General features: G+C 51.7%; 1 protein-coding gene across 1 annotated transcript in view; it reads left to right on the top strand.

The window, feature by feature from the left end:
• The window catches only part of LOC116798561 (src kinase-associated phosphoprotein 1-like), a gene marked incomplete at its 3' end in the record, with an annotated part of 133,423 nt that overhangs the window by 31,993 nt on the left and 81,269 nt on the right, over positions 1 to 20,161 (top strand). Inside the window, exon 4 of the mRNA XM_032711061.1 lies at positions 1,691 to 1,798. Within this exon, the coding sequence (XP_032566952.1) occupies positions 1,691 to 1,798 (108 nt within the window). The remainder of the gene's footprint in view (positions 1 to 1,690; positions 1,799 to 20,161) is intronic.

Genomic DNA, 20,161 nt, shown 5'->3' with positions numbered 1-20,161 from the left:
GTGCCTCTGTGAGTTTTGGTTTCTTGCAGCATGCAGGAACATGGCTTGGCTTGGTCTTCATGGCCAAGCATGAACATGGGGGTGGGTGATCCCTGTGATCCCATGGGATCCATCAGGAGGGATCAGAGCCTGCCCTTTTGGGGCCAGGGAACCCTCAGCTTCTCTTCTTGGCACGAGGAGTCAGCAGTGCAGATGGTGCTGCACGATGGCACCTCCCCAAAGGAGAGGAGTTATTTTCCGAATTTCCTTTTTTTCCTCCGGAATCCGCTGGTTCCACCCTGAGGCTGCTGGAAGAAAAGTAGGAATAGAGCCGGGAAAGGGGTTTTATTGCTGCTTGGGCTCTTCCCCTGTCTGGGAAGCTGTAATGGCTTCAAGGATGGACTGCCAGGGACCCCCCAAAAGCCTTTGGTAAATCCCAAAGTCAAATCTCCCATCGGATTTTTCAAGACCTTTGAGGTTTTGGTATCAACGAGGCTCTCCCCGTGTCTGGCACCGTGGGATTTGTGCTCTGATGAGCTGAGCTGGGGGAGGACAATCCTGTGCATGATGTTCTTCACTGGAACTGGAAGTTTTCTTGAAAACGTGCCCTTGGCTGCAGGAGCCTGGGGGGGATGGTCTGAGGGAGCTTCAGGTTGTTAAAAATAAACCACCTCCGAAACATTGCGTCGGGTCTTTCTGCAGCTGAGGCTTTAACAGCATCTCCACTCTGGTTCTTCTTGGAGGAGGGAGGGGGGGAGAGGGTTGGAACCTCCCTGCCAGGCCCCTGGTGCCCTTTCATCGGGGCTTGATTTAAAACTCCTCTGTTTGCCGAGATAAAACTTGGGTTTAGTGTTTGAGCACAATTAACATCAGCTGAAAACTCCCCTTTCTTGCTGTTTGGTGCGTGTTGAATGAGGGAGCAGCTGTCTTTACCTCTGCTATCAGCAGTCTGGGCTCTGTGTGTTCAGGAAATAATCAGCTTGAAAAGACCCCTTTTCACTTTGTTTAGGGGGGGAGTGGTGTTTTCCTTTCCAGGTAGGCCAGCGCTCCACTGACATTAAAATTTGCTATTAACATCTGTCACTGTCAGTGCCTTAAAGTGCCTCCTGCAGAAAATCCAGTCTCAGCTGCAAATTCCCCAGCAAAAAAAAAAAAAAAAAAATTCCCTGCACCATCAAAGGGTGGGGATGGAACAGCTCCTGTCCCCACACCCAGATGTGGGGCTTTGGTAATTCGTGTGTGCCTGCCTGGCACGGAGTCAACCCTCTTTATCCCTGTCACTCTTCAATGAAGGAGCTCAAAGCTTTTTTCCTAAAACACAGGGAGATTATTCATCCTAGTGGAGCAGGTGGCACAGTGCTCTGTTCTGCACGTGGATGATTTATATGGAGAGGTTATTTGCTGAGAGTGAGAACAAGGAGTTTTGATGTACTTCTGATAGTTTGGCCCCCAAAACTGGTGTTTTCAGCTCCTTCCTTGTGTGCCTTCCAGGAATGGAGGCTGCACATATCCAGCATGAGTGTTCTGGCAGCAGGAATGCACTGCCTTGGCCCTGAGTGATGGATCTGGCCTTAAATCCCTTAAAACCCACAAAAGTGTTTTGGGGCTTTGTAGAGGACTTCAGTTGGAGCTGGGAGGAAACGCAGCGAAGGCAGGAATATTTGGGGTTTGAGGATGTGTCCACTAAAATCAGGCTCTCTTCTCTTTCTAGGGGAGGATCAGCATGATCCTGGCTTTGGACAGGACAGTTCTGACGAAAATCAGAGCTGCAGTTTGGCCCCTTCCATGACATCCCTCCCATCAGAGCTGCAGGAGGATGGTAAGTCACTGATGGTTCTTGAAGTTTCACTGATGGTTCCTGAAGTTCTTTGAGTGGAGAAGGTGGAAAGCTGGGTGTGATCCCTCAGGACTTCCTTGTCTTCCGCCCATCTCACATGATTTTGGTTTCGATTTTGGATGTTTCTGGGGTTTGTTTGGTGATTGATGCATTTCTTCGTCAATGACCACGAAATGTTGTGATGATCCTGATTTTAATATTTTGGAAGTTTTCGTGTGTTTCTTGATCAACAAGTTGGGCTTGGTTGGTCTGTTTTGGATTGTCGGTGATGGAAAAAATGTGGAATCTTCCCTGGTGTCCAACATTTCCCAGAGTTAGAGTGACTTTGGGGTGTTTCTTGGGTGCTCAACCTCCCTCTTCAAAGGGGTTGAGCTAAAGGGCACCAAGCAGCCTCGATTTCTGGATTAGAACATCCTTGCAGGAAGAGTGGGAACACTTAAAAATTTCCCAAGCTGGCTCTCGTCGTTACCCAAATTCCCCTGATTTCTCCGAGCGTGAAAATTCATTTTTTCTGGTTGTTTTTTTGTTTGTTTGGTTGGTTGGTTTTTTGTGAGGCTTTTTGCTGCCACCCTCTCTTCTCCGTTCAACCACCCTGGAGCACCCACCCTGCTCCTGCTGTGGGCTGGGAGAGCTCCTGGATCCCGGTGGAGCCCTTGGGGTGATGGAAAACCCAACCCAGTGATGGAAAGGGGCAGCACACGGGGTGATCCCTCTGCCCACAGCCAGAGGGATAAATTGACCCGTTGTGGGAACATCCTCATCGTTCCTGGGGCCTTTTCCCACCACCCAGAGGTTGTGCCCTTCCCTGCAAACCCCCCCGTGCCGTTAAACGCCGCCTCTCCCGCCTTCCCGGTTTTCCAGCTTTGTTAAATCCAGGCTCGAGGGAAGGAGCCTCCGAGTGGGATGATGGTCACAAACAAACACTGGGTGGGTTTGGAGGCAGGGAGAGCCCAGCAGTGCGAATTTGGGACGGGCTTTTTTTAATTTTGGATGCTCTGGGCTTGCTTGGCCGTGGGAATGGGAGAACGTTCCGAGCCGTCCCCGCAGGGAGCGGGAAGGGATGGAGTGGGCTGGGGATGGTTTTACTCAATGAGCCATGGCCCAGCTCCACGGGCTCGTCCCCGAGGAGTGATTGGGAAGCCAATGTTTGCACAGGGCTGGGAAGCACCGGGGAAGTCCTGAGGGCTGTGGTGATTCCTTAGGAGTTCTTAGGAGAGGCACTTCCAGCTCGGCTCGGAGCGCCGGAGGACTCGGCAGAAACGGTTTTGTCTCGGAAAGTGGGAGCTCCCTTGGTTTGCTCGTGTCAGGGAGATCCCAGAGTCCTGAGGGGCAGGAGTTCAGCTGGAAGAGGGTGGATTTAGGTGGAACATTGGGGAGAAACTCTTCCCTGTGAGGGCAGTGAGGGGCAGGGATGGATTTCCCAGGGAAGCTGTGGCTGCCCCATCCCTGGAAGTGGCCAAGGCCAGCTTGGAGCACCCTGGGATTGTGGAAGGTGTCCCTGCCTGTGGCAGGGGTGGCACTGGATGGGATTTAAGGTCCCTCCCAACCCATTCTGGGATCCTATAAATTATGCCACTTAATATTCAGCTCCTTCAGGGGTTGCTTTGTGAGTTTGGGGGATCTGTGGGTACAGTGGGGGTGTCAGTGAGTACAAGGGGGAGTTTTGGGGTGTCTGTGGGCACAAGGGGGGCTTTGGGGGGATCTGTGGGTACAAGAGAGGTCTCTGGGGGGTGTCTGTAGCTATGGGAGGGGTTTCTGCGGGGGGGGTGTCTGTGGGTACTGGGGGGATGCCACTGGGTGTTAGGGGAGGGTTCAGTGAGTTTTGGGAATGTTCAGTAGGTGTTGGGGGATGTCAGTGCGTGTTGGGGGGGTGGTGGGTGCATGGGGTGGTTTTTGGGGGGTGTCAGTGTATGATGGGTACACGGTGTGTTTTTGGGGGGGTGTCAGTGCATGTTGGGGGGGTGTCAGTGTATGATGGGGGGATGACGGGTACCTGGGATGGTTTTGGGGAGGTGTCAGTGTGTGACGGGTACCCGGTGTGTTTTTGGGGGGGGTCGCTGCCATTCCCGAGTTCTGCAGTGCCCTCGTGTGGCCCCTCTCGGCGCCGCACCCGCGTCCCGAGCCTCTGATTTCTGGGGTTTTATTAAAAACCCCACATCAGACAGTCCAAACCTCCCCTCCCCAACCCGGGTATTCCCGGGAATTTCCCCTTCCCGCGGCGAGAGCTGAAGCGAAACCCCGGTGTTGCTGCAGGAGCAGCAGATCTCGCCTTTTCCACCCCAAAAGTGGGAATTGTGGGGGTTTTTTCCCCCCGATGCCCCACTCTGGCATTAATAGAAGCGGTGATGCACTCGGGGGGGGCGATGCTGGAGGGACCAGTGTGACTTTAGGTCCCTGAAGGAGCCACTTGCCCCCAACATCAGGTTGGAAAAAAAAAAAAAAAAAAGGTGCCTGCACTAAAATTCAGGCTGAGAACCCGTCTCAAAAATGCTGAATATCATCAACTTCCACGTCTGTGCAGCTCAGACCCCCCGAATTCCCGCAGAGGAAGTGGAAATTTCTCTTGTGCCAGGGTTGAAAGCTTTGCATTTTTCTTTTCAATACTATTAGAAGCAATTAGTGCTGCCTCTCCCCGACGTCCAGAAATGGCTTTTTGTTGCTTTTAACCGGGTTATTATAAACTTGCTGTCGGTGGGATTTTAAAGCTTTGTGAAAAGAGCCCAGAAAACATTTTGGGGGGGGGGAGGGGGGAGTCTGTGACTGGGGAGATGCTGGTGAAGAGGAGAAACCTTCATCCTTCCTGTTGCCAAAAAGCCCAGGGAGGGAGAGGTTAAACCCACAGGTCAGTTCTTTCTCCTCCTTCCTTCTCCTGGCCTGGAACAGGTTTGACCACTTCAACCTGAGCTCTGCTCAGGGGAGGAGATGTTTAGAAAACAACGTGTTTTCTAAAAAAACACCTAAAACACACCTACTTCTGCCCCAGCTGGCATTTTTGGAAGGAAATCAGCCTCCCTTAAACCTACAGAGCTCAGGGCCTTTGATTTATCATTTTTTTGAGGATGGAAATGCACCATAACGTCAGTGCTTCCAAGCCTGGGGTGGGAATGTCTCTGGCATCCTGCAAATAAGTTCCTGGAATGGTTCTCAGGCTGGTCAGAAGGTTTTGGCCATAGTTTTTTTTTTTTGGTTCACCTCTCTATTAAGGATTATTTGTTTGGGGGGGGGAGAGGAGGAGGGGGTGTTTGCTTGCAGGGTGCTGGAAATAGGTGCATAAATTATCCAGGAGAGCTCTGGAGAGAAGGAGCAGTGGTGGCAGGGACACCACCAGGATTTCCAGCTTCCACTTAAAACCAACCTCCGACCCCAAAGCGGCTCCGTGGCCTCATTTTGGGATTTTAGAGCTGCGGCAAAACGAGGAATTGCTGCAGAAATCCCAACTTGTGGCTGCAGATGCTGCTCCTGAGGGGAGTCCTCGGAGCCTGCAGGTTTGTGGGTGCCCATTTGGAGCTCAGAGTTGTTCCTCCTCCGGGCAAAGACGTTGGGAAGTCGGTCTGAGGGGCTGTTTCTGTGCCTGGAGGGTCGGTGCCATCACAGGGGTTTCTCCCCTGTCTGACTCCCCCCTTATCTTCCCCTGCATCCCAGAAAAGCAGCTTTTCTTTATCAAATGTTGAAGCAACACGTGGGCAGTGACTGAGGGGAGGAGCAGGGGGTGAGTCCTGCTGGGTGCTGGGCCCTGCACGGGGCTGGCAGCCCGGATTTCCGAGGAGCATCTTCTCCGGTGCCTCCTCAGCCCTTTTTGGGGACAAAATCCTGACCCAAACTGCATCAAACCCCGAAATATTTTGTTCCCACCTATCCCCACACTGAAGTGGGTTGCAGTTTCATGGTTTATTTGCAGCTGAGGACTGTCAGCCTCAGGATCCAGTGCTGGGTTTAAATCACAAGTTGCTTTCACACCAAACACGAGGTTTGGGATTCGCTCTTTGGGTGTTTTCGAGCCCAGGTTTGTGGTTTGGAAAGAGGTTTCTGCCCAGCCGTGGGGATGGTTTTTAAGCTGAGATCCTCAAGTAATTCCTTGATGGCAAAGAGCTCGTAAGAAAAACAGAAATGTTATGAAACATGTGGTGTAAAATCTCAGCAGTTCCGTGGGGCCCCAGCCAGGAGTTATAATTGAAATCGCTTAGAAGTCAGAGAAAAGCCAATAACTTATTAATGCAGCTTTTCCAAAGCAAAAATCCTGCCTCCTTTGCTGTTTGCCAGCAGGGAAAAAGCATAATTAAAGTTTCTTTGTATTGCTTTGTGAGCGCAGGGGATCAGATGGGGGGGGGAGATTTATTTTCTGTACCTGGAGGACGGTCTGTGAGTTGGGGTTTATTTTTTTTAGCAAGCGCCTTAAAAACCAGCAAATCTGTGTGAAAATAGGAAGCTGGCTTATGATCCAGCCCCAGGTGAATTGGAGGGGGGGGGATGCCCTCATCCTGTGGGTTATTCCAGTGGGATCAGGGGGCTGAGGGTGCGTGGCCCGGGTGGGGTGGGAGCTGTCACAGGAGCCAGGATGGAGCTTCCTCGGATCTTCCCCGTGCCAAACACACCTGAATTATCAATGTAGAGGTTTCTGCTGGGATGGGGGTCTGGGATAAGTTGTGCCCTCGCCTCCCAAGAGCCTTTTTATCCGTGAGGGTGGAAATCAGGGGAACAGAGGCTTCATGTCTCTGTTCTCCCCCCCAGCAGAGGGGTCAACATGCAAGAAACATAAGTTAACAAAGTGCCAGGGTGGAACTTCAGCCCAGCTTCTCCTCTGCCCCTTTTTTTTCCCCAAAGGAAGTGATTCCAGTGTCCTAAACAGGCACCAGAGTCTCTTGTGACCCACCACCTGCACGGGGTTTTCTCCACAGGAGGGTGGCAGAGGAGAAGCCACTGTTTTGGATCATCCAGTGTGCAGGTGCCCAGAGCCCCTGGCTGTGGCACCAAGGACCTCCCTGGATTTGGGAAATGGGATTTCACCCTCCCCAAAGTGCCAGGGCTTGAGCAGCCCTGGCCTGGTGGTGCTGGGTTACAGCAAACCTGGGGTTGATGTTCCCTCACATGGTGCATGAACAGCAAGATGAGATATTTGGTGGGTTCTGGGTCTGTTCTCCAACAGGAACAAGGGCAAGAGATGCTCGAGGTCCTGCACTCGAAATGTTCTGGGGCTGTAGCCAAGATTTGGGGGTTTTGTTGTTTCCCATTGGAGGTTTGAGTTGCTGAGGGCCCTCAGTGAAGGAGACTCTTCCTCTGCTCAAGTGCTGAGGTGACACCAGGGTAAACTTCATTTTTGTGGGTCACATTTGTGTGACAACTTGAGGCCAGAAAGGCACAGGAAGCACTTTTCCCATGTTCCTGCTCCACGTGCACCCTTGAGGGACAGAGGGCAGGATCCCTTCCAATTAAAGGCAACCTCATCCCACAGACACGTTCAGAATTTGCTCACCTGGGGGGACCTGCCCCTGGGAATAACGATGATATTACCCATTTCTTGCAGGATCAACCTCGAAACACTAACAAATCCTGCAATGCCAACTTCCCAGCTGAGAGAAATGGTGTGGACAGCAATAAAAGCCCCTGCTATATATACATTAGCACATGCTAAACTGCTGCTGACTTCATTCCATGTGCTCAAACGTGTGTTTCAACGTGAGCCACGGGGAATACACTAAATTATTACTCGGGTTACGCGGTGCTGAAAATCACTGTGTGCAAAAAATAAAGCCACTGTCCTGAAGAATTTAATTTAAGGACTGGTTATAATAAATCCCGAAGCTGAAACGTGTTAAAGGACAACTGGAGGGAAGAAAAGGCCTCTCATTTTTTTTTTTTTTTTTTTTTTATCTTGGGAAATGAAAGCGGTGTGAGGAGTCAGGTATAACTTTATTCAACGAGCTTCTCTCCCCCAGAGCTCTCGTGGCTGCTGGTGGGTTTGTTGGAGCAAAAAGAGTCTCCCTCAGAGGTTCTGTCACTGTGGTTTCGCAGGCAGGAGTATGGGGGGGGGGGTGTGTTTTACGGAGTAGCTTTGTAACATCGAGGCTTTCAGGTGATGAACTGCCCCTTAAAACAAGTTAAACTTTTCTTGTTTAACCCTGGGAGAGACGTGGTGGAAGGGCTGGGGGTGTCCGGGTTGATTTGGGGTCGGTGAGGTGGGGGCAGAGCCGGTGGGCTCCGGGCAAACACCGGGACTCCTCCTCCTCCTCCTCCTGCGGTGTCACGGGAAGAGCAGCCGAAACAATCAGCGTCATCCCTCACCCTGATAATGCTTTCTCACCAACTAATAGCTCCTTGTTCATCAAGGAAACGAATGTGTGTGGAGGTGACACGCTCTTCACCCGCCCGCTCTTTGTCCCGGGGTCCTCCAGACTGATCCTATCAGCCCCGGCGCTGACAAATGTCCCCCCAAACTTTAACACCACGGAAAATTGAGTTATGGGGTTTTAAGGTTAGACTCCTCTGGCTGAAGGTTGATTGTCTCCGAGAGATAAAGGGATCAGCACTCGGCAATAACAAAATCTTTGCCATGGGATAATGCCTGTTATTGAGCTCACAGCTCTCTTGATTTGGTTACGAAGCTTCGCCCCTATTTTTTTTCCCCCTGCGCTCGTGGGTTTCAAGTGGGAGCTGCTGCTTCAAATTGGTGAATTGCTGCTGTTCCTCTCTCCAGCCCTCACCCTGTGCTTGAGCAAACGCTCTGGCAGACAGATCAATTCCTCCCAACATCCCATCACCCCGGGCTGTGCCTCTGCAGCCGCAGCTTTTAACTGAGTTGCCCTCCCAGTGGCACCTTTCAGCAATGAGTGGGGCTTGGGCAGCCTTGGGAGGAAGAAACCTTGTCTTCCTCGCCTGGACAATCCCAAAGAGCTCATTAGGCAAATCAGGGAGTTGCAGGGGAGAGCTTTGAGCTGGTTTTACAGTGAGGTTCATCCACTGGAGTGGAGGAAATAATTCTCGTTGAGCTGCGGCCGCTGCAGAGTTCAAGTGGCTTCACTTTGGTCCAGTGAAGACTCATAGGATGGTTTGGGTTGGAAGGGACCTTAAAAATCATCTCATTCCAACCCCCTGCCATGGGCAGGGACACCTTCCACTCAGAGAGAAGCATCTCAAAGCCCTGGAGCCCCAAGGACCCTGCTCAGGTCCCCTGGAGCCCCAAGGACCCTGCTCAGGTCCCCTGGAGCCCCAAGGACCCTGCTCAGGTTCCCTGGCCAAAGAACTATTTTGCATTTAGCAACGAAACTTGGCCATCTGCTGGAAGGGAAGATGGTCTGGTGTTGCCTTTGCAGAGGATCAAAGCATTAACAAAAAAAGGGTGGAATCTGGGGGAGAAATGGGAAGTTTATTTTAGCTTTAAACTGATGGTTCCTGGGGCACTCGGTGCTGAGACAGCCCCGTGCTGAGGGCAAGGAGAGCCTGCCAGGAGATGCCTCAGAGGGGCAGTGGGTGAAGTCACAAACCCCAAGGGAGGACAAAATTTAGTGGAGTTGAAGCTCCTTGTACTCTCTGAACTCCTTCCAAACCCTGGAAGCTCTCTGCTGTCCCTGATAAACACCTGATGCATGAGGTGTGCGGGGAGGACGTGGCTGATAGGGATGAGCTTCCCTTGAAGGTTTGGAGCAGGCAGGGGGTCGGTGTCAGTCCCTGGAAACACGTGTGGGGTGGTGCTCCCCACCCCCCAGAACTTGTGGCTCTGCTTTCCCTGCTCTCAGTCACCTGCAGAGACAGAGCTCTGCTGTCCCCCAAAGGCCGTGGCCATCAGCAGGAGAGTCTCTGGCTCACAGGAGCTTTCCCGTGTCCCCTCATTCCTGCTGCCCTGAGCTTCATTTGTGTCCTCATCCTTCACAGCAGAGCTTGTTATCCCAGGGGCTGCAGGCTGAGTTCAGAGATCCTCTGGCTCTGCCCTTGGAGGGAAATGGTTTCCATCCTGTTCCTGTGCACGCCCTTCATGTGGTCAGTGGATTAGGTGCGAGTTGCCAAGATTTTGGGCCAGGGCCAGCCTTGGGGCGTAGCATCCTTGTTGTTGACGTTGGAAGAAGCCTCCTGTCGTCCTGGCTCCCTTCCCCTCCGTGTCAGAGCTCCCTCTGTGCCACCAGTTTATTCCTGAGCTCCTCAGTAACACCACCACAAGTTTTATTTTCTCCCCTTTTCACTCCGTATCTTCCCCCGGCGCTGGACGAGCCCTGGGATCGCTTTATTTTTGTCACCCTGGTTTATTCTTCAGCAGGATGGATCTCATTTTACCATCCCAGCCATTCCCTCACCCCTCCGTGTCCCCCACTCTTATTTCCTCCGCTTTCACTCGCTATTTGCATTACCACCTAATTTAGTATCTTCCTGCTCGTTGAATTAATGGACTGTTTACTCTGCTTAGATAAAACGGGGACTAATACCCTGCAGAACCCCAACACCGGCGCTGCTCCCCACGTGACAAAAAGCCATTTATCACCTGCTTTTGTCTGTGGCCCTTGGGCCAATTTCCAGTGTGTGTGTGTGTGTGTGTGTGAGACGATTGCTTCTCGACGATTGCTTCTCTCCGAGCCGAGGGAAATTAATTTATTTTTTTTCTTTTTTTTTTTTTTCCCTTTCCTTTCCTTTCCCCCCGGTGAGATTTGCTGTGGCACCACATCAAACGCTCAGTAAAGCCCCCAGATATATTGCACCTTTCCCCCGTTCCCCCTCGCTCTGCTAATTCTGTGCCTTGACCATGTGTGTGCCTGAGGTCATCCTCTCCTCGGGCACCCAAAGGTTGCTTGTTGCTAAGAAAGCAATTATTGCTGAGGTGCCCATAAAGTCATTTAGTCCCTTTTTGATTGTTTTTTTTCTTTTCCCTGCCCCCCAGATCTGTTATTTTACGAGCATGACATTGGATTTTCACCTTCACCTCAGGGCTGTGTCTTTAAACTTGGGTGCTGCCTTTGCTTATTGTCCTCCCTGGATTGTCTGAGGTCTCTAAAGTGTGGTTAGAAGGGAAGACCAGGGGGTTTGGTAAATTTGGGAGCGTTGTGGCTGCAATTCCTGTGAGATTCCACGCCAGTGGGGGTCGCTGGGAAGGAAAAAAACAACCTCAGAAGTGCAAAATAATAAGTGGGTGCGTTTGTGTGCCCCTTTCTGTCCTTGCTCCAGCCAGGGAAGCCCATGGCTACCTGAGTAACCCCTGCAGGAGCAGAGCAGGACTTGGACTCCCTCAAGTTGTAGCAGCATCTCCCAAGCAGGTGAGAAACCTCCTCTGCCAACTTTGAGCTGTGCTTGTCACCTAGTGGACGTCAGGGTGGTGACACCACTCTTGAGATGGTTTTCCACTTTGCTTTCTGCCAGGGTTGCTTTGGATTTGCTATGTTTTCTACCTGTAGGTAAAAATTCCAGGTCTGCTCTGAGTGTCTCCCTGGATGAGATCCATCAGCTTCAATTATTTTGTTGTTGTTGAGGTGTGGGGGGGAAAGCTGCTTATTTTAAAACAAGATAAAATTCCGTGTCCCTCCTCCCAGCCAGCCTGGGAGAAATCTAGTTGGAAGCAAAAAACCAACACGAACAGAAGCTTTTCTTTCCAAATGCAATTGGAATAAGTTGACCAGAAACACTTTAACATCAAAAGGTCTCGCAAAGCCACCCTTAATTTGTTTAATAAAACCACCCCGACCAAACAGGAAAGCCGAGCAAGGAGGAGGCTGAAAAACACACAAACTTTTGCTATGGAAAACCAACCAGCCCCACCAAGGGGGGGAAGTAAGGCCAGACAGGATGAGGATTTGAATATTCTCCTTTCCTCCTTTTCTTTGATATGCAAACTTGCTACTGATCAAAGAACTCTGGGAGGAAGAGGAGGAGGAGGAGGAGGAGGACAATAGTGCGGAGCATGGCGACTTTGGGGTTTGACTTTGGGGTTTGACTTTGGGGTTTGACTTTGGGGTGTGACTTTGGGGTTTGACTTTGGGGTGTGACTTTGGGGTTTGACTTTGGGGTTTGACTTTGGGGTTTGACTTTGGGGTTTGACTTTGGGGTTTCACTTTGGGGTTTCACTTTGGGGTTTCACTTTGGGATTTCACTTTGGGGTTTGCCTCCTTGGTTTGATGCTGTGCTGTCTGGGCCGGGCTCAGGGCTGGGGACAGGCCCTGTTTTGCTCCCCTGCCCCTGGGTGTTCCCGTTGGAGCCCTGAATTGAGGGATCAGGAGGGATGAGCAGGGACGCTGAGCTGTCGGAGCCAGGGGCACCGAAGGGCATCGAACGGCTGCGCTGCCCACAGAGCTCCCCGTCCCTCCTGGGTACCCCAGGATGTGAAATCCATGGGTTCAGGCTTGGGGCAGGTGGTGGGATTTGCTCCTTTAATCTCCGGCGTCTATTTATTCCGGGAGCAGCTCCGGGGCATCCGAGCACGGCCTTTTCTCCCTCGCCCGGGGACCAGAACAAATAAATGGCTGAGCTGCCTCTGCCACAGCCTCTGCCGGGCCTGGTGCTCCACCTACCTGCTCCTTCCAGCCCTGCTCCTTCTTTTGTTGTGCTGCTTACAAAAAAAAACCCACAAAAAAACCCCAAGGAAAAGGGATTTGAACAGTGGGTTGAAGTGTCCACACCTGCCCTCCCCTCCCCAGCTGATTTTTCTCACCTTGGGGATGAACAAACCCTCTCCCCCCCCTTCTCAGGACCGTGACTCAGAGTCACCCTTTTTTCCCCTTTGTTTACTCTTAGGTATTGAAGCCCTTTGGAGGTTGCTAATTATTTTTCAATTGCCCAAGACAAATGAGGAGGTTACGGAGGTGCCATTTCTCAGCGACCCCGCCTGTCAGTGGCCCGGGCTCTTTATTAATGTTGGAGCTGGTTTTTGTGAGATTTTTCTTGTTGGTTTTAAAAGAACGAGAGGGGAGATGGGGCTTAAATTACCTCTGTAATTCAAGCTTTCTCTGTCTCTCAGAAATCAGCAGGTTAATGGCGCTGCTGGGGAGTTCCATCCTCTCGTTGCACTTGATTTTATTTTTGAGGGTTAAAAATAAAACCACTGCCCTCAGAGAAGGTGGGGATCCACAGGAAACCTCAGCTTCGTACAAGAAGGTGCAGCTGTCTTGTCCTAGTCTTCTGGAATACAACTTAATCCTCGTTGCAGTGATATTTTGTGGTAATACCCCGGTTCCAAGAGCTGTCTTGCACCAAGTTACAGCTCTGGTTTGAGCAGGTGAACAAAATCAGGGAAAGGATGGGGTGGGGGTGAGGTCAGAGGAGCGTGAAGTGATTTGGCATTAGAGGGGAGGTCGGCCCCAGCACCCTCAAATCTCCCCTTGTGCCTTGGGAGGGTGGATTTGGGGGTGAAAACCCAGCAGGGTGCCGGGCACCCCGGTCCTGCCTGTGCCACACTGACCCCCTCAAAGCTGGAAATATCACTGAGCTGGCAAACATCAGATTTGGGGCACCTGAGTGACCTTGGCCGGCTCTTTGCTCGGGTGTGGAGGACGAGGGGTCTGTGGGGCCACCCCGACCCCCATTCCTTGTGCTGACATTCCCCAGGCTTTGCTCTGGAGTTACAGGGAACGTTGGCTCTGTCTCCACGTCAGAATTCCCATTCCCTGAACACCCCAGGCTTCCCTTGTGGTGTGTGTGGGGTGTCCCTGTGTGGGGTGTCCCTGTGGTGTGTGTGAGGTGTCCCTGTGTGGGGTGTCCCTGTGTGGGGTGTCCCTGTGTGGGGTGTCCTTGTGTGGGATGTCCCTGTGGGGTGTCCCTGTGGGGTGTGTGGGGTGTCCCTGTGTGGGGTGTCCCTGTGGGGTGTGTGGGGTGTCCCTGTGTGGGGTGTCCCTGTGGGGTGTGTGGGATGTCCCTGTGTGGGACGTCCCTGTGGGGTGACCCTGTGTGGGATGTCCCTGTGTGGGGTGTCCCTGTGTGGGATGTCCCTGTGGTGTGTGTGGGGTGTCCCTGTGGGGTGTCCCTGTGTGGGGTGTCCCTCTGTGGGATGTCCCTGTGGTGTGTGTGGGGTGTCCCTGTGTGGGGTGTCCCTGTGTGGGGTGTCCCTGTGGTGTGTGTGGGGTGTCCCTGTGTGGGGTGTCCCTGTGTGGGGTGTCCCTGTGGTGTGTGTGGGGTGTCCCTGAGTGGGTGTCCCTGAGCTCGGGGGGTGATGGGTGCAGGCTGTGTGAGCTCCCACAGGAGACAGTTCTTGGCAGCTTTTTGCAGAGCTCGAATCTCCTGGTTCCCTATTGAATGGGGAAGCTTGAAAACAACAAAAAAAACCCCCACAACACCCTTTTCATCAGGAGATGTATTTTCCAGCCTGTCTCCAGGCAGCTCCCAACCCAAAGGGCATCACCGACAACCAAATAGCAACTGGGGGGAGGGCAGAGGAGGACAGAGGAAGATGGAAAACCTCCTATACAATAATTAGAATAAAATTGGGGTATCGAGAATACAGGGGTCAGCTTCTGTTCACACCAATATGGCTTTCACCTTGCAGAGAAAGGCCTGCACCAGGTAATTAGGTCAAGTCAATGATTATATATCTTTAAGCGGAGTGGAAGGGACTGTAATTGTGATGAAATTTGTTTGAAGAGGGGAAAGCATGGGGAATTTTGTTTAAAGGTAACGAGTTCAAAGGGTAAATGAAGTTCAAGGTTCAGTTCCTGTTCACTCCTAACAAAAAAACCCCGCACAACAACACCCACGCACACCAAGCAGCCAATATTTCTATCAGACGAGTTGCTTTATCTTTTGGGCAAGGGAATGGGATCATATCCCTGTAGGAAAACTGGAATTAAACCAGTGACAGCTCTTTAATGGGGCTTTCTTTCTTTAGGAGCCAACAGAAGGGTAAACCTTGTGTAATGGGTTTTTTTCCTGGCTGGTTTATTCTTCCCTTCGGAGAGCGCTGCACACGCAGCCACCTTGTATGTAAATCAGGGACACCCTAGAAGGGCCTTGCCTGTGATATGCAAATCCCCACTTTGTTTATGGGAACTTTCCAAGGGAGGGGAAGGCAGCTGGGCCACGGCCGGGTGGGGAAAACTGCCCATTTTGGGGGGGATTTAATAGGATTTCGACTCCCCATAAATGTTCTTGGTGGAAGAAGGATGTGTCCCTGTTCATGGGTCTGTGTTTGTCCTGGTAAATCTGCCACTCCTGTCGAGGCTGGTGGGTGTTCTGGTGTGATGGAGGGGCAGGAGGGGGGTTTTCCTGGGTGCTCTTGGACCTGGGAGAAAAGGGCACAGGGAAGAACGGTCGTGGCTGCAAGGGGCTGTTTCTAAGTCGCCCACGTAGGTGTGGAAAGGTGGGATAACAGTTCTGAGACGGGTCAGGACCTCTTCCTCACAGCATCATTGTGTGATGTGGGGAATTTGGACCAAAATTTGGGCCCAGAGAGTTTGGAACAGGTGGCTCTGCAGGAGGATTTGGCTCCTTTGGTTGTCGTCCCCCGTGGAAACAGGGAGAGGTTCATGGGGGTGGTGTTTGGGCTGTTTTCCTCACGTGGGCGTCGAGCTTTGCTGCTTTTTTTTCCCCCAGTGGGACAGGAACCCAAACCAAGGTCATTTGACCTCATCTGGGCAGTGAACTGCAGAAGTTCAGCGGGGCCCTCACTTGATGGGGAGAAGCAGCCGAGGAGCTCCCCAGGAGGGCTCTGAACGGGGCAGAGACAAGGGGGCAGCCCCCAAATGTCTTGGTGTGGTCAGTAAAGCTGGTTGTGAACTTGGCCACCCAGCTGGCCCTGGGGCTGGCCCTGGCTGTGGTGGGCACACGGTGCCACAGGCCCTGGTGACACCCGAGCAGTGCCCGGCACCGGGAGGCTGGAGGGGGGCGAGAAGGGCAGAGCTTCACCTCTGCTGAACCCGAGCTGCAAACATTCATTTGCACCCCGGCCCGAATTTCGTGGAAGTTCAAGGAACAACATCCCGACAATATTAATGACCCCCGAGGGCACGGGGAGTTCAGAGTTCGCCTCCTGTTTACACCGCCGGTCCTTTTCTCCCTTTCCCCCATCCCACCCCTCCTCTCTCCCCCTCTCTCACTTCGATGCCCGTGAAGATGTTTTGTGACATTTCAATCCGTTCGAGTTTATTTTTCCGGCGCGGGAGGGGGGGGGGGGGGAGAGAGAAAAAAAAAAGATCCAGTGGTTTTTTTTGTGTGGATAATAGAGAGTGTCGGGGCGGAGGGAGGTGGGGTGTGTGTGTGTGTGTGTGGAGGGGGGGGGATCAGCCATCAGTTCAAGGTTCACCCTTTGTCCCCGCGCCATAAAAACCCTTCGGTTATCAGGTATTTAAACCCAAATCAGCGGTTCCATATCCGTAACCCGAGCCCGAGCGTTTTCCCTCCGCCCTCAACAAGGGCCGAGCCGGTCCCGGCGTTGGCGGCGGGAGTTGGGTGACACTCGATTTGTACTCTGCTGACGGGAACAGATGGGTGTTCATTGTTGAGAGCCCGCCTGTATGCAAATGTGAACGGAGTTTCACCCGCGCCCGCGCCTGACCTGACCACGCACAGGCATTTACCCGGCGCGCTCAGCCCGGGGGGGGAGCGGCCGAGGGCGATAAAAAATGGCACTCGGATGGTACCAGCGGCAGGTCAAGTTTACCATCCGTCTTTTTCCATCCCCTCCATCCCCCCCCCCCCTCACCACCACCCCCGAGATGGCAACGCGGTTATTTAGTTTCGGGCGCGTTGATGCCGCGCTCGCAATAAACTCCCGGCGTTTCACCTGTTTATGAACCCAACCTCGTGCCGGCTCCTCGGCGGGGGTTGGGGGGAGAAGAGGAGAAAAAAAAATAGAGGAAAAAAAAAAGGGAAAAAATAAAAAAAAAAGGCAGGCAGTGGGCTCTCCGTGGTCCTCTCCGGTCCCGCTCGTGGTGGGGTTTCTCTTCTATTTCGTTTCATCCCCAAATCCTCGTCGTTACTTTTTCCCTTCTCTTACTTTTCCCTTCCCTTATTTTCCCCTTCCCCTATTTTTCCCTTCCCTTACTTTCCCCTTCCCTTATTTTCCCCTTCCCTTATTTCCCCCTTCCCTTATTTTCCCCTTCCCTTATTTCCCCCTTCCCTTATTTTTCCCTTCCCTTACTTTCCCCTTCCCTTATTTCCCCCTTCCCTTATTTTTCCCTTCCCTTATTTTCCCCTTCCCTTACTTTCCCTTTCCCTTACTTTCCCCTTCCCTTCCCCTTCCCTTCCCCTCCCCTTCCCCTTCCTTTCCCTTTCCCTTTCCCTTCCCTTACTTTCCCCTTCCCTTCCCCTTCTGTTCCCTTCCCCTTCCCTTCCCTTCCCCTTCCTTACTTTCCCCTTCCCTTACTTTTTTCCCTTTCCTCCCCGCGCCCTTCGTATTTTTGAGGTTTTATTTCATTCCTTCTGAAAACACCCCCCCAAAAAAACCCCCCAAACCAACCCAGAAAAACCCGCCGGTGCCGAAACGGGGCTTTTAAAAATTTTTTTAATTTCTTTTTAATTTTTTATTATCATTCAAAAATCGGGAAAAATGCTAATTGACGGCAGGATAAACAAGCGGCGGTTCGAGGCGCCGGGGTGACAGTTTTTGCATGTGCAGAGGCGGTGCAGGATATATAATAAATCTCACCATTTAAATGTGCAACCCTTCATTAGAGTGAAAATATGAACAGCTGTAATCGCACATTTACGCCGGTGACAGAGAAAAATCTCGTCACAGTTGTAATTTTTCATGCTGATGAAGAACTGGGAGCAGGTTCGAACACTGAGTCTGTAACTGGGTGGAATTTTATTCCTCCAGCCCCTCTCTCTCTGTCTCTCCCCCCCTCCCCACCACCTCCCTCTCCCTCTCCCCCCCTGCTGCCTCTCCCCAGCCACATCCAGTAGTGTAGCAAATTAGCGTCCTTTGCTCACAGCAATGCTCCGTTTTTATATTATTCTCCAGCTCATCAGAAAAGTAGATTTCTCATGCCAATTGTAGAGCCCTCTTGGCTGTCGCCTCCTACGGGACTGACCCCCCAAACTGTGCTTAGGATGAATGGTTACACGGCCCCAGGACATCTGTTCTTCAAGGGGATGCTGTGAGCCCGGAGTCTGGAACTGATAGAAAAGAAACACTCGCTACAAATATAGTAAAAAGCTGCTTCTTTGCCGCAGTAAATCTTATTTCTCGCAGCTCGGCTTCCAGCGAGCGGCCGGCACATCGTGGCAGAGGAGAAAGGGGGGGTGGCTGAGAGGGCAAATGCTTTTTTATTCCATTTATTTATTTATATATATTTATTTTTTTCATTTATTTACCTGAACGGCGGAAATGTTAATTTTTAAGGCAGAGCCTCAAAAACGCACAGGCTGGAAACCTGGAGCACCTCGAAATCTTCCCCGTGTTGTTTTTTTACGGTTTATCGATCCTTCCGTGGGAAGGAAATAAAAAACCACAACAAAAACAAAACAAAACAAAAAAATTTACAAACCCCAACCAACCAAACCCAAAACGAAACTCACATAAATATATATATATATATTTTTTTAGGCAGTTAAACCTCTGCTCAAATAATCAGGAATGGAAGGGAAGGGCCGGAATCGGAGCTGGCTGTTTGTCCGCCCGGCGCTTGTCATAACTGACAGGGGTGATGAAAATAAGGCACTTTTGTCCATCTCGAGGAATCGAGGGCTCCCGAAAGGCTTTCACTGCCTCGTTTTTAAGTCACTGAAAAGTGGGGGGAGATCATTAATTTCCCGTCCTGGGCTCGGAAGGTTTGGAACACAAACATCCCCTCGTGCTCGCGGCCGGGTTGTTGCCACTTGACCCAAATATTCTTTACCTTAATAGGCCCAGGTCTTTATTAAACCATCCCTTCAGCGTTGCTGGTACTGGGCTGTGGGTCACGGGCAAAAACTCGCAGCCAGGTCAGAATAATTACTAAATAAAACTGAATATAAAAGACCCGAGGATTTGGCCCATTCTTTGCGACCTTGGAATTGCTCTCCGAGGAAATGCTGGCAGGTAAAGAGAATTGGATTTATATTCTGATGTATGAAATTCCGGTCGTCTCACTTCAACAGCGAACTGACTGGAGGTTTGTTCAAATTTATGGGGCTAAGTAAAGAATTTGTGAATGGTTTTGGTTGGGTTTTTTTTTTGCCTCCTCACCGTTTTCCGGAGGAAGAAAAACTAAAGGGCGATGATTGGAAAATTATTGGTCACCTGCAAGTGTGATTTTTAACCCCGAAAGTGGCTGAAAAGAGAAAGGAAAAGAAAAAACCCTCCCAACTTTATTTCGGGCGAGTCGGTCGTTTTAATTTGCTGCCTTACCCAAACTCAACGGTCGCCGGTCATTTGTCAGGGCTAAAGGAGATTTTTTTTTTTTTTTTATTTAAAAAAAAAAAAAAGGATAAAATGTCAGGAAGCTGCTGCTGGATGCAGGAGTGCAGATGCACTTATTCCAGCTGGAAAATTCCGGCGGCATTGGGCCGGGGTGCGGCAGCTCCTCGTTATCGAGCACCCCTCAAAGTGTGGCTGGTTCCCACTAAAGGAGTTATGGGAACAAGCCTGGCTAATTTGCCCTAAAAGCCCGTGCTCTGTGTTTGCAGAACACTCCAATTTTCTCATCCCGGCCTCATCCCGCGGCTCCTCCCGGCTGGAAGGGGCTCGGTGGGACCCGACCCTGCCCTGGGCGGGCACCAACTTTTCCAGGGGTCTGCTCCGGCCCCTCCAGGGAAAAGGGGTCCCCTTTAGCATCCTCTGTCTCTCCCATTTTTTCCCCCCCCCTCCCTCATCTCTCCTCTTTCCCAGCCCTGAAAAAAACCCCACCTAAGCGAGTTAATAACCAGGGGGAAAATTTACTCTCGGAATTTTTTCGCGGCGCAGCCTTTTCTCCGGGGGGATTTTGGGTGCCGTGCTCTACTTTTTAAATAACACCCCATATTATTTTTCCTTTTATTTTTTTTTTTTTTTAACCTTCTGTTATTTCTTAAAAAGCAGCAGTTTCAGGGGAGTTCTGCGGGGAGGTTCAGGTGCTGTTTGTGCTCGGATGGAGCCGGGGTGGGGGGTGTGTGTGGAATTCACTCCATCCGGGGCCATTCCCGGCCCCTCGGAGCATTCCCGGCCCCTTTGCAGCCCCCGGAGGTGGCCGGACAAGGGGTCCAGGAGCCATCTCGTGGCCACGGCACCGAGTGGCAGCCACCCCTCTCTTCCATCCCCCCCCCCGAAGGTGGGACCTCAAGGAGAGAGGCGAGAAAGGGGGGGGGGGGAACGGCGTTCAAATATAAATCAAAGCCATCAGTCACCGGGAATCCGGAGAAAGTGGCACGGGATATAAATAGAGGCTATAACTGCGGTGACAAGCAGGGCTGCAGTTGTAAATACTCATTATCTTTCTTAATATGACACCGGGTGGATTGGGAGAGCTCGGGAAATTACAAAGGGAGGGG

Source organism: Chiroxiphia lanceolata, chromosome 26 (assembly GCF_009829145.1).
Source record: "Chiroxiphia lanceolata isolate bChiLan1 chromosome 26, bChiLan1.pri, whole genome shotgun sequence".
NCBI lineage: Eukaryota > Metazoa > Chordata > Aves > Passeriformes > Pipridae > Chiroxiphia > Chiroxiphia lanceolata.
The sequence above is the reverse complement of the archived record's forward strand: the minus strand, read 5'-3'. Positions and strand labels throughout refer to the sequence as shown.